The sequence below is a fragment of the Cetorhinus maximus genome, chromosome 1, assembly GCF_964194155.1.
Source record: "Cetorhinus maximus chromosome 1, sCetMax3.hap1.1, whole genome shotgun sequence".
Classification (NCBI taxonomy): Eukaryota; Metazoa; Chordata; class Chondrichthyes; order Lamniformes; family Cetorhinidae; genus Cetorhinus; species Cetorhinus maximus.
This window is the reverse complement of record NC_135879.1, coordinates 56,173,617-56,192,185: the sequence shown is the minus strand read 5'-3', so window position 1 is coordinate 56,192,185 and position 18,569 is coordinate 56,173,617. Positions and strand designations below refer to the sequence as shown.

The 18,569-nt window shown below is 42.2% G+C and overlaps 1 protein-coding gene across 3 annotated transcripts in view; it reads left to right on the top strand.

Annotated features, from left to right (window-relative positions):
- The window catches only part of otud4 (OTU deubiquitinase 4), a 102,567-nt gene that overhangs the window by 72,750 nt on the left and 11,248 nt on the right, over nt 1-18,569 (top strand). For all 3 annotated transcript variants that reach the window (XM_078540906.1, XM_078540915.1, XM_078540925.1), the window contains 3 exons: nt 3,276-3,423; nt 16,557-16,713; nt 17,371-17,643. In XM_078540906.1, coding sequence (XP_078397032.1) covers nt 3,276-3,423; nt 16,557-16,713; nt 17,371-17,643 — 578 coding nt within the window. The remainder of the gene's footprint in view (nt 1-3,275; nt 3,424-16,556; nt 16,714-17,370; nt 17,644-18,569) is intronic.

Sequence of the window (18,569 nt, the reverse complement as noted above, 5' to 3'; positions counted from 1 at the left end):
ACACGGAAGGAAGTCATTGGGCCCATCAGGTCCATGCTAACTCTCTGAAGAGCAGTCGAGACAATCCCATTTTTCTGCTTTATTCCATAGCTCTGCAGGTTCATTTCCCTCTGGTCCCCATTCAGTTTCCTTTTGAAATCTTCTATCGTATCATCTCCAACCACCCTCATAGCCAGCAAGTTCCAGGTCATCACCACTCACTGTTTAAAAAGAAATTCGTCTATGTCTCTTGCCCAAAAGTTGCATCTATGTCTGCTAGTCCTTATACAATCAACTAATAAAAAAGACCTCTCTTTATATAATGCTTTTCACAACTGCTGATCATCTCAAAGAGCTTTACAGCCAATGGAGTACTTTTTGAAGTGTAGTTGCTGTTGCAGGGAGCCTGACAGCTAGCTTGCACACAGCATACCCTGACAAACAGAAATCTGTTAATGACCAGATAATTTGATTTTGTAATGTTGATAGAGGGATAAAGTTTTTGGCCAGGATAGCTCTTCATTGAAATAGTGCCATGGGATCTTTTGCATCCATTCGACCAGGCCGATGGGGCATTGGTTTAACATCTCATGCAAGAGATGGTACCTCCAACAGTGCAGTACTTCCTCAGTATTGCCCTGGAGTGTCAGCCTTGATTTTTTTTGGTGTTGGGACTAGCTTTTCTTTGTCTACCTTATCTAGGCCTGTACACCTCTATTAGCTCGTCTGTCAACTTCCTTTGCTTCAAGGAGAACAACCTCAGCATCTTCAATGTAACCTTGTAGCTAAATTCCCTTGTCTCTGGAACAATTTTTTTATTATTCTCTCAAGGGTTGTGGGCATCGCTGGCAAGTCCAGCATTTGTTGCTTATCCTTAATTGCCCTGGAGAAGATGGTGGTGAGCTGCCTTCTTGAACCGCTGCAGTCCAAGTGGTGTTACGAAGGGAGTTCCAGGATTTTGATCCAGTGACAGTGAAGGAATGGTCAGGGCGTAGTGTGGTTTGGAGGGAAATTTGTAGCTGGCGGTGTTCCCATGACTGCTGCCCTTGTCCTTCTAGGTGATAGAGGTCAAGGGTTTGGAAGGTGCTGTCGAAGGAGGCTTGATGAATTACTGCAGTGTATCTTGTAGATGATACATACTGCTGCCACTGTGCGTCAGTGGTGGAGGGAGTGAATGTTTACGGTGGTGGCTGGGGTGCCAATCAAATGGGCAGCTTTGTCCTGGATGGTGTCAAGCCTCTTGAGTGTTGTGGGAACTGCACTCATCCAGGCAAGTGGAGAGTATTCCATCACGCTCCTGACTTGTGCCTTATAGATGGTGGACAAGCATTGGGAAGTCAGGAGGTGAGTTACTCGCCATAGGATTCCTAGCCTCTGAACTGTTCTTGTAGCCACAGTATTTATATGGCTCGTTCAGTTCAGTTTCTGGTCAATGGTAAACCCTAGGATGTTGATAGAGGATTTAACAATGGCAACCCCATTAAATATCAAGGGGACGTGGTCAGATTCTCTCTTGTTGGAGATGGACATTGCCTGCACTTGTGTGGTGTCAATGCTGCTCGTCACTTATCAGCTGAAGCCTGAATGTTGTCCAGGTCTTGTTGCATATTGGCACGGACTGCTATTGACTCAAGACTGGGCATCCATGAGGCACTGTGGGCCATCAGCAGCAGCAGAATTGTACTCGAACACAATCTGTAACCTCATAGCCCGGCATATCCCCACTCTTCCATTACCATCAAGCCAGGGGATCGACCCTGGTTCAATGAAGAGTGCAGGAGGGCATGTCAGGCACAGCACCAGGCATACCTAAAAATGAGGTATCAACCCGGCGAAGCTATAACACAGGACTACTTGTGTGCCAAACAGCATAAGCAATAAGTCATAGAGCTAAGCAATCACACAACCAATGGATCAGATCTGAGCTCTGCTGTCCTGCCACATCCAGTTGTGATTGGCGGTGGACAATTAAACAACTCGCTGGAGGAGGATGTTCCACAAATATTCCCATCTTCAATGATGGGGGAAGCTCAGCACGTCAGTGCAAAAAATGAGGCTGAAGCATTTGCTATCATCTTCAGCCAGAAGTGCCGAGTGGATGATCCATCTCTGCCTCCCCCATAGGTCCCCAGCATCACAGATGCCAGTCTCCAGCCAATTTGATTCACTCCACGTGATATCAAGAAACAGCTGGAGGCACTGAAAACTACAAAGGCTATGGGCCCTGACAATATTCTGGCAATAGCACTAAGGACTTGTGCTCCAGAAGTTGCCGCACTCTTGGCCAAGCTGTTCGTTGATGTGAGCTTCTGACCCCATATCTGCTCCATCGCCAAGATTGCTTATTTCCACCTTCCTAACATAGCTTGTCTCAGCTCCTACTTCAGCTCATTTGCGACAGATCATCATCCATGCCTTTGTGACTGCCAATGCATTCCTGGCTGACCTGGAATTTCCAACCTCCATAAACTTCAGGTCATCCAAAATTCTGCTGCTCATATCCAAACTTCTATCAAGTCCTGTTTGCTCATCACCTCTGTGCTTGGTGACCTACTTTAGCTTCTGGTCTGGCAGCACCTTGATTTTAAAATTCACAACTTTCCCCTCTTGCTGCCTTTTTACTATGTCTCCCCCCCCCCCCCAAACCCCGAGGTCTCTGAACTCCTTCAATTCTGGCCTCTTATGCATCCGTGATTTTAATCGCTTCACATTCGTGCCTTCGTTTCAGCTACCTTTGTTCCAAGTTCCTCAAGACCTCTCTGTCTCTACCTTGTCCTTTTAAGATGCTCCGTAATCCAAACTTCTGGCCATCTGCCCTAACATCTCCTTATGTGGCTTGGTGTCATAGTAAAGCACCCTGCTTCTTCAGGGTGCTTTGCTATGCTAATGGTACTATATAAATGCAAATTGTTGATTTTCTAATCTTGATTGTTTTAATGTAATAGTGTAAATCAGTTTGTCCTTGGGCAATAATCATGAACTACATGTAGTAAGAATACTTCATATAAGTTGAAACCAGTTAAAGATTTTTAAATTCAGTCTTTTTAAATTTCTCTGCAATCTGAAATATTAAATGGTAAACTGGAAAGTTGCATCTGTTGATTACCTGTTGCTCTGTCTGCTGAGGGTACGCTGTATTTCATTTGTACTTTTATAGTTTCCCCGAATGTATGTTTTTTACCTTCTGCTATGCAATTTTCTTGATTATTTTGTTCCTGTGTTCTGAATAAAGCAAGTCTGACTATGTTAAATAATGATTCTTTTGAGATATTTCTTTAACTGTATGTTATTTGTAGAAAATATGATCGAGGCTTGGAACCTGACTACACAAACGTAGAATGTAAACATTTTGCTCCTTCAGTAAAGGCTGAACCGGAGACTGATGAGGTACAAGCACCACCTAAAATGCACCTGAGAGTTGAGCAATCCTTTCCAGTGCTCCATGTGAGTTTGATGCTGTTTTATTTCATTTTGTATCACTGGGATTTCAGCATGTATAGGTTATTGAAAGTTGGATCATGGGCAGAGAAAACAGCATAATCACAGATTCTGTCCTTCCAAGGCTGTATCTGGAGAGAGCATCTTGAGCTGTACTGCCTTCAGCAAAAGTACTATGGTTACAGGTCTTAGTGGTGAATGCTAATTAAGTTGATGATTTGAAGAGAATGAAGCAAAAAGTTTATTGGCAAATCATTGAAACATTGTTTCTCTTCACGTATTGGTACTCATAACTCAATAGCACCACTGGGCAAGATCAGTATGTAATGTTATGATCTGGTTAGGGAGCAGTAAATTTTTGTTAAAGTAGATAAAGATTGAAATCACAGTTACTCACAAAGCGAATAAAGCCACATGATTCCATTGTTTTAAATAAACAAAATAATCTTTACAAAGTCAGAAAAGTAAAACAATTTACAATGTCTACCTTATACTCTAACATTCAGAACTAACATAAGGTAAATATGAATTAACAAGCAAACTGTGGTTGAACACACCGCACTGCAGGTTAAATGGCATATGTGACCAGGACAGATCCCATGGATTTCTCAGCAACCCACCCAGATGTCAGTGATCACTGAATCTCAAAATCTCATTAAAACTCTGTCTCTGTCATGAGGAATTTCAACTCCTCACTTTTGAAGATCTAGCCTCTGAATTCCCTCAAATGCTGCTCCAGCTCGAACTGCCTCAACATGTGCTCACTTCCCCACGGTTCAATCTCTTCTCCAGACTGCGTTCCATGGGATTCACAAAGCTGTACCCCTGCCTCTAATTACCAGCAGACTTCCAACTCTTTTTTTTGCAGACCACTAGCTTCACTGAGCTGGCACCGCCCCAGGGTTTCTCCAAACACTAATTTTCCAGCAGCACTGAACTATAAATGGCTTCGAGGGGCTTCTCTGAGCTTAACTGTCTCCAGCACAGAACCAACGAACCTCTGCCACCTTCTAAGCTCCACGGGACTTCTCCTGAGCCCTCACTGCAGCAAATGGTTTCCAGGGGTTTCCTGTGAGCTGCAAACCATACTAGGTCCAAACTGCAACTAACTATCGCTCCCAGCAAACACAGATAAATTGAAACCAGAGCCTTAAGCTCCATTCATCTCCATGATGACATAGCCTTTCAGTGTTCACTGAATGCTTTTGAACTTATTTAGTTGTAACTCCCAAAACAAAACATCTCTTTGGACTGCACTTCTTTGCTAACTGTGTAGACATCACATCTCCAGCTACGTAAGCCCTCCTGCTGTTTTAGGATCTTGCATTTCTAGCTGTTAATCCCTTAAATCAACATGGCTTAAGTGTAACCTTTTAAGGTAATAACCTTAGTAACATTTTAGGTGTAATAGACTCCAAGCTGCTTTAGCTGCATTTATCCCATTTTCTACAGTTAAACTTTAATCTCCCCAGAACTAAACATTACCTCTGAAATATTAACATGAACTATGAATTAGACATTTGCAGTGGTATCTCTAGAGAATAGGAAGAGTTCCACAAATTGTTGGCAGGAATGAGGGGTCAGAGATTGCAGAGTAGGATGAAGAGAGACAAAACGGGCATGGGATTAGCAGCTAAAGGAGAAATAGAACATGTCCAAATTTTCATAATTGGAAAACATGGAAAATGTTTCTGTTAAGGGGCAATATTGGGAAAGAGTCTAACTGTTCGGGGAAGGCTTCATGAAATTAGTAGTAATGAAGAAAGATTGATAAACACCAGCCTCATTGTGTCCTGCTTTTACCCTGAAATGTTTTTCCAGCATATTTTTTCACAGATGCAATTTATGATATAGTTTGTCTTGTCATGTGCTAAATAAATGTAATTTTTTTCTCTAAGATCATGATAGCAATAAGTTGCTTTTTCTATCCTGACATTAATTCTGCATGGATTGGAAATTCTTCAAAACTTCAGTTCCTTAATTTGGTAATCAGTTCAGGTGACCAGGATAAACAAATGGTGAGCACGGCTAGAAAGTCTGCTAGAAGAGAGGCGATTATTTATCACCATTCGAAATTTCAGTGTTCGTCAAAGGCAATATCCACATAATGAAGTATTATAGCCTTGTTTTCCCAAACCCACAATAGGCTGGGTGCAATCCAAACTAGCTGTCCAGAGGCTAATCTACTCCAAGCAAAAATCCACCCTCTCCAACATAAAACAGGTCTGGTAAAGCTGATAGTCCTCCGGAAGATTCTGATTGGACCAGCATTTCAGGGTAACAAGTGTTTACATCAGCAACACACAATGTGCTACAGCCTCATCTTGGCACTCTTTACTGATTCATGGCAGTTAATAGTAAGAGTAGTAGTGGCATGCAATGTATTCATGCTTTGTATCCAACCTTCGATATATTGTCTGAGTATCCAGAGAGGTTCTAATTCTTAGTTAAAAATTTGAGTGAAAGCGAAACTACGGTACTCAACAGTGAGAGAATCCATGTCCTCGTATTGCATTATGGCCCAAACCTACAACCATGCGCATGTTGTGTATGGGATAGTATGCCGTAGGGTGAACAATTGCACTTTTCCATGGTATTGAGCATTGGGTCATATTGCTCATCACCTGCTCTTATCAGTTCCAATGGGTGGAAAATGCAACATTTGACCATAATTCAGACTAAAACCTTGAATTTATTAATAGGGTGTAAGATTATATCTAACAAATGCAGTAAACAAATAGCAATACAATGTTGAACTTGAACAATACTTTAAACTATTTTTTAAAATAATATGTTCAAATCTTTTGCATTCTTTGTAGAATCCTTTAACTGAACCGTTTGAATGTAGTATTGACACTTCAGCTCCACTTAAACCTTTCCTATAGCACTCCTTGGGGTAGATCTTCATGCGATAGTGTAAAAACAGGTGATAGTGAATCGGCAGCCAATTTAACATCTCTTCCAATTTTTAATTCTGTGAGAAATTTTTTTTAACACTTATTTGGTGCAGGAAGACACCTCAAAGCTCTTTACACTGAGGGAAAAAAATCATGTTGAGCAGCTGGGCAAAAGGAATAATGGGGAGTTTTGGAATGTGGGTCTAAATTATAAATTGTTCGAAGTGGTTTTGGAAAAACATTTGCTGGCTAAAACATTTGGTGGAGAGCTAGCTTAGATGGCTAGAAACAGAAGCATAGAAAATAGGAGCAGGAGTAGGTCATTTGGCCCTTCAAGTCTTGTCCGCTATTCAATATGATCATGGCTGATCCTCTGTCTCACCGCCATGCTCCTGCTCTCTCCCCATACCCCTTGATGCCTTTATAGTCTAGAAATTGATCTGTTTCCTTATTAATTATATTCAGTGACCTTGGCCTCCACAGCCTTCTGTGGTACAGAATTCCACAGGTTCACCACCCTCTGAAGAAATTTCTCCTCATCTCAGTCCTAAATGGCCTCCACTGTAACTTGAGATAGTGACCCCTTGCTCTAGAACCCCCATCCAGAGGAAACTTCATCTCTGCATTCAGTCTGTCCAGCCCTGTCAGAATTTTATACATTTCAATGAGACCCCCTGTCATTCTTCTAAACTCCAGTGAATACAGGCCTAGTGGTCCAATCTCTCCTCATACAACAATCCTGCCATCTCAGGAATCAGTCTGGTGAACTTTCGCTGCACTCCCTCTATGGCAAGTATATCCTTTCTTAGGTAAGGAGACCAAAACTGCACACAATACTCCAGGTGTGGTCTCACCAAGGCCCTGTACAGCTGCAGTACGACATCTTTGCTCCTGTACTCCAGTCCTTTCGCAATGAAGGCCAACGTGCCATTTACCACCTTAACTGCTTGCTGCACCATGAAAGCATGCTTGCTTTCAGTGATTGGTGTACAAGTACACTCAGGCCCCTTTGTACATTAACATTTCCTAATCTATCACCATTTAAATAATACTCCGCCATTCTGCTTTTCCTATCAAAGTGGATAACTTTACACTTACCCACGTGATACTTTATTTGCCATGCATTTGCTCACTCGCTCAACCTGTCTAATTTTCCTTGAAGCCTCTTAACACCCCCCTCATGGTTCACATTCCCATTAAGTTTTGTGTCGTCAGCAAAATTGGAAATATTACATTTGGTTCCCTCATCTATATCATTGATGTACATTGTGAATAGCTGGGGCCCAAGCAGTGATTCCTGTGGTACCCCACTAGTCACTGCCTGCCACTCTGAAAAAGACCCATTTATTCCTACTCTGTTTCCTCAATCCATGCCAATATATTACGCCCAATTCCATGTGTTTTAATTATGCACACTAACCTCTTATGTGGGACTTTATCAAAGCTTTTGGAAAATCCAAATACATCACATCCACTGGTTCTCCCTCATCTATTCTGCTAGCTACGTCCTCAAAAAAAAGGTCTAATAGGTTTGTCAAACATGGAGTTTCATAAATCCATGTTGACTTTGTCTAATCCCATTGATATTTTCTAAGTGTCCCGTTATCACATCCTTTATGATAGATTCTAGCATTTTCCCTACTACTGATGTTTGACGAACTGGTCTGTAATTTGCTGCTTTCTCCCTCCCACCCTCCTTTTTTAAATAGCGGGATTACATTTGCCACCCTTTAATCTGTTGGGAATGTTTCAGAATCTACAGAATTTCAGAAGATGACAACCAGCGCATCCACTATTTCCATGGGCACCTCCTTCAGTACCCTGGGATGTAGATTATCAGGCCCTGGGGATTTATCAGCTTTCAATGCCATAAACTTCTCCAGCACTATTTTTTTAGTAATACTAATTTCCTTCAATTCCTCCTTCTCACTATACCCTTAATTCCCTAGCATTTCTGGGAAGTTGTTTGTGTCTTCTTCCGTGAAGACAGATCTAAAGTAGTTGTTTAATTGCTCTGCCATTTCCTTGTTCTCTATTATAAATTCTACCGTTTCGGACTGTAAGGAACCTATGTTTGTCTTCACTAATCTTTTTCTTTTTACATACTTATAGAAGCTTTTACAGCCTGCTTTTATGTTCCGTTCAAGTTTATTCTCATTCTTTATTTTTCCCCCCTTAATCAATCTCTTGGTCCTCCTTTGCTGAATTCTAAACTGGCCCCAATCCTCGGGCTTGTTACTTTTTCTAGTGAGGATTGGGAGAGTTTTAGATACAAGCAGAAGATGACCAAAAAATTGATTAAAAAGGATAAAAGTAGAATGAGAGTAATAAAAGGACCTGAATTTTACCAGCTCACATGAGGCGGGAACAAGGAAGGGGTCTGGTTAAATGATGCAGGAATGCTTTGGGCAGGATCCCTGACCATTTCCCACCATCGGCAATTTTTCTGAGAGTGGCCAGTGTGGTGAGTCGAAGTCGGACAGAAGGAGATGCAAAAGTACTTTACATAATTAAGGAGGCAACAGACCAAGATTTTACCAGGGAATTGCAATCTTATCCGGGCTGTTTGGGACTTTCACTTGCTTAGTGCTCAGGTTCTTTGTGACCTCCATAAGTGCTTCCTGGAGGTGTGTGTGAGTTTTCCAGAAAGCTGCTTTCATGGCTGAATCCTAGGGGGCTTAGGTATCCACTTAAGTCATAGCTTCTGACCCCTGTACACAGCCTAATTCACAGGCAGAAGACAAATATATCCACTGCCAGATGACTGCAAGGACCACCATCAAGCAGGACATTGGCTTATTAGAGATGAGGTTTCGATGCCTTGATAGATCTGGGGGAGCCCTGCAGCCCAGACCCTCATGGTTATCGTGCACCATTGTCATATGCTGCACATTACACAACCTGATCATGTGGCCTTTTCAGAATATACTGTCAGTGGTTTAAACCTCTGTACAATGTCGAATGTTGTATGGAAATAAATGTACAAATCACTTCAGGCCGCAATTCAGCAACATTCTCTTTAACCAAAATTCAAGTATGTGTTTGTAAGATTAGTATCACCCAGTAAACCCCCAGTACTAGTCCATACATCGAGGTGCACCCTTACTGAAACTTCTATGTGGTGCCCCCCCTCCCCCACAGCTTGAGGTGATGTGGGGGAAGGCTGCTGCCTTTCTTGCTTTCGTGCATTAGATGGCTGTGGCCTTTCATCCTCTGGGTGTGTGAGCCTTACTGGGTCCGAAGGGGCTGAAAATCTGCGTTTAGTGGTGGAGATGCCCTGAGAGGAGCCCCCATTGCCTGAAGCCTGCCCTTCCTCTGCCCTTTGAGACCTCACTTAAACTCCAGTGGTTGCCTGGAGTAGTTGCTCTCCAGGCGATGGGGAATTACATGCCTGGCCCATCTCTCTCACCCTTTGTCCACTGACATCATGGCTGAGGCCATGTCCCCTCACAACTCCTGCATCTAGTTGGCGGTGCACTCCATATGTCTCTCCATGAGGCTTGCCACTCTCAATGGAGGATGCCATGCATTCACACACCAGAGATATGGAGCCACTCATGTCATGGATGGACACCTCCATTGTTTGAGCATGGACTTCACTACCTTGAAGCTCGACATCTCCTCACACATATGCTGCATGAGCTGGAGCCTTTGCCTCTTCGCTGATGACACCCAAGGATCACCATCTGCTTGGACCTGAGCATTACTGGGCCTCCCTTCGCTCCACCGAGAGAAAGTACCGATCCTGTCACTGCCTCCACCATCTCCCCTTGCGCTTCTGTGAAGTGTTTACCCGAGAGGGCCACCAAGTCTACATGCGCAAAGAGGGTGCACAGGAATAAAGTAATGCAGTGTCTTCCAATGGCATTACATCCTGTGAGCTTTCCAGGATGGATACATCACTCGTCTGTCCTTCGCCTGATTCTGCACCTGGTGAAGATAAAATAATAAAGTGTAAGTGTTGGTTCTGCCACCAATACCCTTGTCCTCCCCTTTGTGAAGAACTTCCAGTGGCATTGAAAGCCCTCACATAAGCCTAATGCCATATAAGGTCTAGGGAAAGTTGGATGCAACGGAATCTTTAGGAATTCTCTCTACCTTCTATGCCTGTCTCACCCTCAGTGACGGGCTGCCCTGCAGTGACCCAACCAATTTTCAAAGCTGCTTCCGCTATTAGCATCAAGTCAGTGATAATGACTACTCCAGCTCCGGTCCATTGGCACTACCTGGCATTCTGGGCACACTTCTCCTATAAACATGAACATGGGCAGTGTCAGTGCTGTCTTATGGCATTATGTGCTGCTTCATCTGAGTCAATGTAAATGTTCAGTGCCATGCCTATGGTATGGCATGGTGAGATGGCCATTTAGCCATCTCAGTGTAACTTTTACCCATGCCTGAGGATGAGTCTTTGCTGCGTGGCAGTGTTCCTCAACACCAGTATTGGTGCTTGATATTGCCCCATGCCTGGGTTCACCACCACGGGCATCTTTCACTTAATCCTGGACTTCCAGATGCCAATGTGTTAATGCCAGTCACCTTTCCAGACCAGAGCAGGTCGTCATAGTGCTTGCTGCACTGAACCCAGGTTCTAGGCATGACTCCTTGGCTGGTCACCACTTCAGCCACCTTCATTCATGCCGCCTTGGTTATGACTGATGGCTGCCTCGTTCCATCTGTGGAAAAGGACCTGTCTCTTTTCACGGACTGCTGGTGCAAGAGCCTCAAGAGGCATCACATCATGGTGTCCCAGCCAACCCCTCAAACAACATCACAAAAAAACCAGATTATCTGGTCATTGCCACATTGCTGTTCATAGGAGTTTGCTGAGCACAAATTAGCTGCCACGTTTCCTGCATCACAACGCTGACTGCACTTCAAGTAGTACTTCATTGGCTGTAAAGCACTTTGAGATGTCTGGTAGTCGTGAAAAGTGTTATATGAATGCAGGGCATTTTTTTAGAAGACACTCAAAGCATTGTGGGGAAATGCGAGTCTAATAAAATTAGAGAGGAGGAGCTTAATTTAATATTGGTAAAGAAGAAATATTGGAGAAATTAATGGGACTTAAAGCTGACAAATCCTCTGGACCTGGTGACCTATTTCCTAGGATTTGAGAAGAGTTGGTTGCAGAGAGGTGCAGTGCTTGTGATCTTCCAAAATTCCCTACACTTAGGAATGGTCCTAGTGGCAGGCAGCAAATATATCACTATTATTCATGAAAGGAGAGAGAAAATAGGGAACTACAGGCCAATTAGCCTGACATAAGTTGTCAGGAAAATGATGGAATCCATCATTAAAGGAGTGGTAATATGACACCCGAAAAATCAAAAGGAACATTGTGTCTGACAAATCTATTCATTTTTTTGAGGTTGTAACTAGCAGGATAGAGAGAGGGAAACCAATACATGTAGTACATTTGGATTTTCAAAAGTCATTTGACAAGATGTCACAACACTGGCTGTTGCATAAGATAAGGGCTCATTGGGGTTGGATTAGCATGGATAGAGGACTGGTTAAAGGAAAGAAAATAGAGCGTAGGAATAAACTTGTCATTTTTAGGTTGGCAGGCTGTAACTAATGGGGGTGTCGCAAGGATCATTGTGGGGCCTCAGCTATTTACAGTCTATATTGATGACTTATGAAAGGAGCCAGTGTAATTTATCCAAATTGGTGATGATGCAAAGCTAGGTGTGTAAGTCTGTAAAAGAATATTAGGTTAAGTGAGTGGGCAAGAAGCAGGGGAAATAGGTTATTAATTTTGTTAGGAAGAATAGAAAAATTTTTTTTAAAGTTTCTCACCATTTAAATATTGGTGTTTAGTGGGATTAGGGTGTCCTCGTACAAGAAATAAAAAATTAACCTAGGTACAGCAAGCAATTAGGAAGGTATGTTGGTGTTTATTGAAATGACTAGTGGGGTACAATAGCATGGATGTTTTGCCGCAGTTGTACAGGAATTTGGAAATACAGCACTTGGAGTATTGTATCTACTTGGTCTCCTTGCTTAAGGAATGAACAATGAAGGATCACTAATTTGATTCCTGGGATGAAAAGATCCTCCTAGGGGAGAGATTGAGTAGAATGGGCCCAAATTCTCAGGAGTTGAGAAGTGTGAGGTGATCCAATTTATAAAATTCTTAGAGGCTTGACAGAGTAAATGCTGAGGGGCTGTTTCCCCAGCTGATAAGTCTCCTGGACTTGATGGCCTGCATTCTAGGGTGTTAGAAGAAGTGGTTGCAGAGATAGTGGACACATTGGTTGTAATCTTCCAAAATTCCTTGGATTCTGGAAAGGTCCCAGCAGATTGGGAAAACTGCAAGTATAACACCTTGGTGGAGGGAGACAGAAAGCAGGTAATTATAGGTCAGTTAGCCTAGCATCTGTCATAGGGAAAATGCTTGAATCCATTATTAAGGAGATAATAGCAGGACATTTCAGGCAGTGTTGCCATGGTTTTGTGAAAGGGAAATCATGTTTGACTAATTTATTAGATTTCTTTGAGGAAATAACAAGCAGGATGGATAATGGGGAACCCAGTAGATGTGGTGTATTTGGATTTCCAAAAGGTATTCGATAAGGTGCCACATAAAACCAGAGCTCATGTATTAAGGGTAACATATTAGCATGGGTAGAGGATTGGTTAGCTAACAGGAAGCAGAGAGTTGGAATAAGTGGGCCATATTTGGATCAGCAAACTGCAAATCGTGAAGTGCCCCAGGGATTAGTGATGGGGTCTCAACTTTTGACAATCTATGTTAATGACTTGGATGAAGGGACTGAGTATGTGCTAGCCAAATTTGCTGATGGCGCAAAGATGGGTAGGAAAGTAAATTGTGAGGAGGATACAAAGAGTATATTTTTATTCATTCAGGCAATGTGGGCTTCGCCTGCTAGGCCAGCATTTATTGCCCATCCCTAGTTGCCCTTGATGTGGCAATGGTGAGCATCCTTCTTGAATCACTGCAGTCCTTGTGGCGTAGTTACACCCACAGTGCTGTTAGGAAGGGAGTTCCAGGATTTTGACCCAGCAACAGTGAAGGAACGGTGATATATTTTCAAATTAGGATGGTGAGTGACCTGGAAGGGAACTTCCAGGCGGTGGTGTTCCCATCTATCTGCTGCCCTTGTCCTTCTAGATGGTAGTGCTCGTGGGTTTGAAAGGTGTTGTCTAAGGAGCCTTGGTGAATTCCTGCAGTGCATCTTGTAGATGGCACACGCTGCTGCTACAGTGCGTCAGTGGAGGAGGGAGTGAATATTTGTGGATGTGGTGCCAATCAGGCGGGGGGGAGGGGGATGGCTGCTTTGTCCTGGATGGTGTCAAGCTTCTTGAGTGTTGTTGGAGCTGCAGTCATCCAAACAAGTGAAGAGTATTCCATCACACTCCTGAGTTGTGTCTTGTAGATGTGGACAGGCTTTGGGGAGTCAGGAAGCGAGTTACCCGTCACAGGATTCCTAGCCTCCGACCTGTTCTTGTAACCACAGTATTTATGTGGTGATTCCAGTTCAGTTTCTGGTAAATGATAACCCCCCCAGGATGTTGTTAGTGATGGTAATGCTATTGAACGTCAAAGAGCAATGGTTAAATTCTCTCTTGCTGGAGATGGTCTGCAGAGGGATACAGATAGGTTAAGTGAGTGGGCATCAGTTTGGCAGAGGGAATATAATGTGGGCAAATGTGAGTTTGTCCGCTTTGGCAGGAAGACTAGAAAAACCAAATATTTAAATGACAGACTGGCATATGGGATACTTGCCTTTATTAGCCGAGGCATAGAATATAAGAGCAGGGAGGTTATGCTGCAACTGTATAAAATGCTGGTTAGGTCACAGCTAGAGTATTGCGTGCAGTTCTGGAATTCGCAATATAGGAAGGATGTGATTGCACTAGAGAGAGTGCAGAGGAGATTTACCAGGATGTTGCCTGGACTGGAGAATTTTAGTTATGAGGGGAGATTGGATAGACTGGGGTTATTTTCCCTGGAGCAGAGGAGATTGAGGGGGGACATGATTGAGGTGTATAAAATTGAGGGGTATAGATAGGGTAGACAGGAAGGAACTTTTCCCCTTGGTGGAAGGATCAATAACTAGGAGGCATAGATTTAAGGTAAGGGGCAGGAGGTTTAGAGCGGATGTGAGGAAGAATTTTTTCACCCAGAGGGTGGTGGGAATCTGGAACTCCTTGGAAGGGTGGTAGAGGCAGAAACCCTCATAACATTTAAGAAGTATTTGGATGTGCACTTGCGATGCCATGGCATACAAGGCTATGGGCCTAGTGCTGGAAAATGGGATTAGAATAGTTAGGTACTTGTTTGACCGGTGCAGACTCAATGGGCCGAATGGCCATTTTCTGTGTTGTGGATCTCTATGACTCCATGACTGCAGAAATCCATGATACATGGGGATCTTGTGGTCCTGGTACCTGAATCACAAAAAGCGAGCATGCACGTAGTGGTTTGCATGGCAAATAGGATGTTGGCCTTTATTGCAAGGGGTATGGAGTTTAAAAGTAGGGAAACATTGCTATAGCCATACAGGGCATTAGTGAGACCACATCTGGTGTGGTGTGTGTGCAGTTTTGGTCTCCTTATTTGGAAAAAGGATATAATTGCATCAGAGAATGTTCACTCAGCTGATTCCTGGGTTGAAGGGTTATCTTATAAGGGAAGGTTGAGTGGGTTAGTCCTATGCTCATTGGCATTTAGAAGAATGAGAGGTGCTCTTATTGAAACATATAAATTCTGAGGGGACTTGACAGGGTGGATGCTGGAAGTGTAGTTGAACTAGAGGGCACAGTTTCAAAAGAAGGGGCCTCCCATTTAAGACGGAGGTGAGGAGAATTTTCTTCTCTGAGGGTTGTTAGACTTTGGAATTCTCTTGCCTAAAGAGCAGTGGAGGCTGGGTCATTGAATACATTCAAGGCTGTCATAGATTTTTGATCGACAAGTGAGTCAAGACTTATGGGAGCAGGTAGGAAAGTAGAGTTAAGGCCACAAAAATAATCAGCCATGATTTTATTGAATGGTGGGGCAGACTAAAGGGGTTGAATGGCCTACTGCTCTTTATTATATAATCTTATGGAGGGTATTGAACTAGAAGGCATAGCCTTTCCGATAAGATGACGGCTGTTTCAAATTGAGATAAGGAGAAATTTCTTCACTTCAGAGGGTTGTGAATCTTTAGGATTCTCTACCCCAAAGGGCTGTGGATGCTCAGTTGAGTATATTTAAGACTGAGATCAATAGATGTTTGGACGTTGAGAATCAAGGCATATGGGTGTAAGGTTGGAAAGTGGAGTTGTTGTAAAACATCAGCAATAATATTGAATGATGGAATAAACTGAACAGGCATATGTCCCACTCTAGCTTCTATTTCTGATGCTGTTATCTGGTAATTTACGAACCTACAAACATACAAATTAGAAGCAGGAGTAGGCCACTTGGTCCCTCGAGCCTGCTCCGCCGTTCAATAAGACCATGGCTGATCTGATTGTAACCTCAACCCTACATTCCTGCCAACCCCCGATAACTTTTCACCCCCTAGTTAATCAAGAATCTATCTAGCTCTGCCTTAAAAAATATTCAAAGACTCTGCTTCCACCGTCTTTTGAGGAAGAGAGTTCCACAGACTCTCAGCCCTCAGAGAGAAAATTTCCCCTCATCTGTCTTTCATGAACGACCTCTTATTTTTAAACAGCAATCTCATTGCTATATGTGGAACCTTCCTATAAATAAATGGGCTGCCATGTTTACCAACATCACACCAGTGACTACACCTCAAAAATACTTAATTAGTTATGAAGCACTTTTGAATATCCTAAGGATGTGAAGGTGCACTATAAATTGTTCTTTTTCTATTCTGTATCTAACCATATCTGGAGTTTGGATGAAATAGAAGGCACTATTATTCGTTGCTATATATGGGTCTTCGCATGTTGAATGCCAGAAACATGGTACCAAGTATTCAGTGACTGGTTCGTATGAAAGCGCAATCAAACACTACTTTCATGTATTTGATTAATGAAATGACCTAACAGCACATTTACTAAACGCCGTTGACAAAGCTTTCTTAAAGGAGTAATTGAAAATGTACTTGTTATAATTGAAGTTTGTTTGGTACTGTGTCTTTAATTTAAAGTAAAATGAAGGGAGTCATGTGTGCAAGAAACTAGTAATCAGAAAATTGCATAAATTATATGTTTCTTTATAATTTCTATAACAATTTCCTTTAAATTTCTGTCTTGAAGAATCCATTGGAGATGTCCGCTTACACTGCAACCCAAAGAATGGATCCTGTCCTTCAATCAGATCTGAGGATGTCACATCTTCCTTCCTCAGCAACATCATTGACTCCACCGGTGCTTTCAGTACATCCACCTGAGTCAGTCACTTGTCAATCAGCAGGTAAAATGTTAAATAATACCTGTAACCTCTAATTGAAAAGATAGCTGTGTTATGTATTGCATGTAATGTACAGTTAATTTTAGATTTTCCAATGTAAGGAGGAATTCAAATTACATCTTAAAAACTGAGTGAAGTGGTTGTTAAAGGTCATCCAACCTTGAAAATTCACCTCCTTCAGAAAAGGTTCTAAGGTTTATTTTAGGAGTATTTCAGGTGTACGTTACAGGTAGGAGTACTTAGAAAATTGCGTTTTACCCCTTTTCCCACAAGTGCATTAGAATTGATTTCTAATGCATTAAGAATTTAATGTAAAAATTTGGAACACATTTAATAACCATGGGATTTTAATAAAAGCGGATTAATCTCCTTAAGTGCAGCTTTTCAAAATTCTAGTATTTCTTGTAACAAAATGGGTGATACATTTGTAACAATCGGCTTTAGAAATTTGCGTAATGCTAATAAAGCCATAGAACGTTTGTTTTCATAACCACATAGTTGGGAGCCAGATGCTCAAGTTACTTGTTAATGAACACTTGTCTTCTGAAAAGAAAAAGTTTAAGAATTTGTGAATATAATTCACAGTTTCAATGTGATGTTATTGTGTGACTCTTTTATTTTTAAGAAAGCATATTGAAGATAGCATCTTCTGTTTGACAGAGAGTTTGCCACAGACGGTCATCCCACCTGTATCTCTATCACCTTCAGTGATGTCCAGTCCAGCCGTGTCACAGGCTCAAGTGACCTCAGCATTTATTACCCCACTTTGTGCTCCTATGCATGGTGCTAATCTGCCACCAGTGCCTGCACCTCAGATTCCAAGCTCTTATGATGATCTGTTGTACCCTGGGTTTGCTGTGAATGAAAAGGGAGAGTACCTCACCAGCGCACCTGTGTATTCATACAGCAAAAATGGAGCTGATCTTCCGAATGGTAAATAGTGTGAACTTTTTTAGATTTTCTTTTACTTCTAAAGTTGCTAGGAATTCTCTTTTCCTGTATTGACATCCTATGGCCTTAATGAGCATGGTTTATAAACACCGATACTTTGTAATAAAAATAACAGTAAATGCTGTAAAGTGCAAGCCAGTCATTGTCTGAAAGGAAGATAGGCTAATGTATTAGATTGTATGCTGCCCTTTCAGCTCCTGTGAGACTATTCCCAATATTTTCTGTTTTTATTTTGCACTTGCAGCATTTACTACTTTTTCATCTCTGTTAGTGATAATTTGGCCCAAATTGTGTGTCATTCTCTCTTGTCGGTATACCCAGGATTGAGCCTTTCCAAATTCATTTTGTGTAGGACATCTAGCGCCAATAAATTCCCATCTAATTGAACTTAAGTGCCAGAGGTGACCGGCATTGTGTTAGCCTACTGTATCATATAGTTACTCAAAAACTGAATTGGCTAATCTGGAAAACACATTATACAAACTGCAGTGAATTTACTTGAGTTCAGGATTATTCTACAACTAGTTGGATCTAATTAGCAGTATAGGCGTATTTTTGAGGGAAGAAAGGGACAAAAACAGAAAGTTTTAATTGTGTAAACTTGTTAAAGAAGCATGAATATCACTAAATGCTTTGTCTTTCAGGAACCTTACATATAATTACAAACATAGGCAGACAGGTGAAGACACTCTGGTCCATCCAGCCTTCACAATTGTGACACCTGTGTATCACATTATCTGCACTCTCCACCCCACCAGAAACCATGTGGTCACCTGGGAGAGGCAAGAAGCCCAATTGAAAACCCAGATTAATTTGGTAAATTTGGGTAAAAAAATTTCCTCCACATCTAAATCATTGAGCCCTGTCCAGGAGATCACTCTGGCCCTGAAAGGCCAGACGTCCTCCCC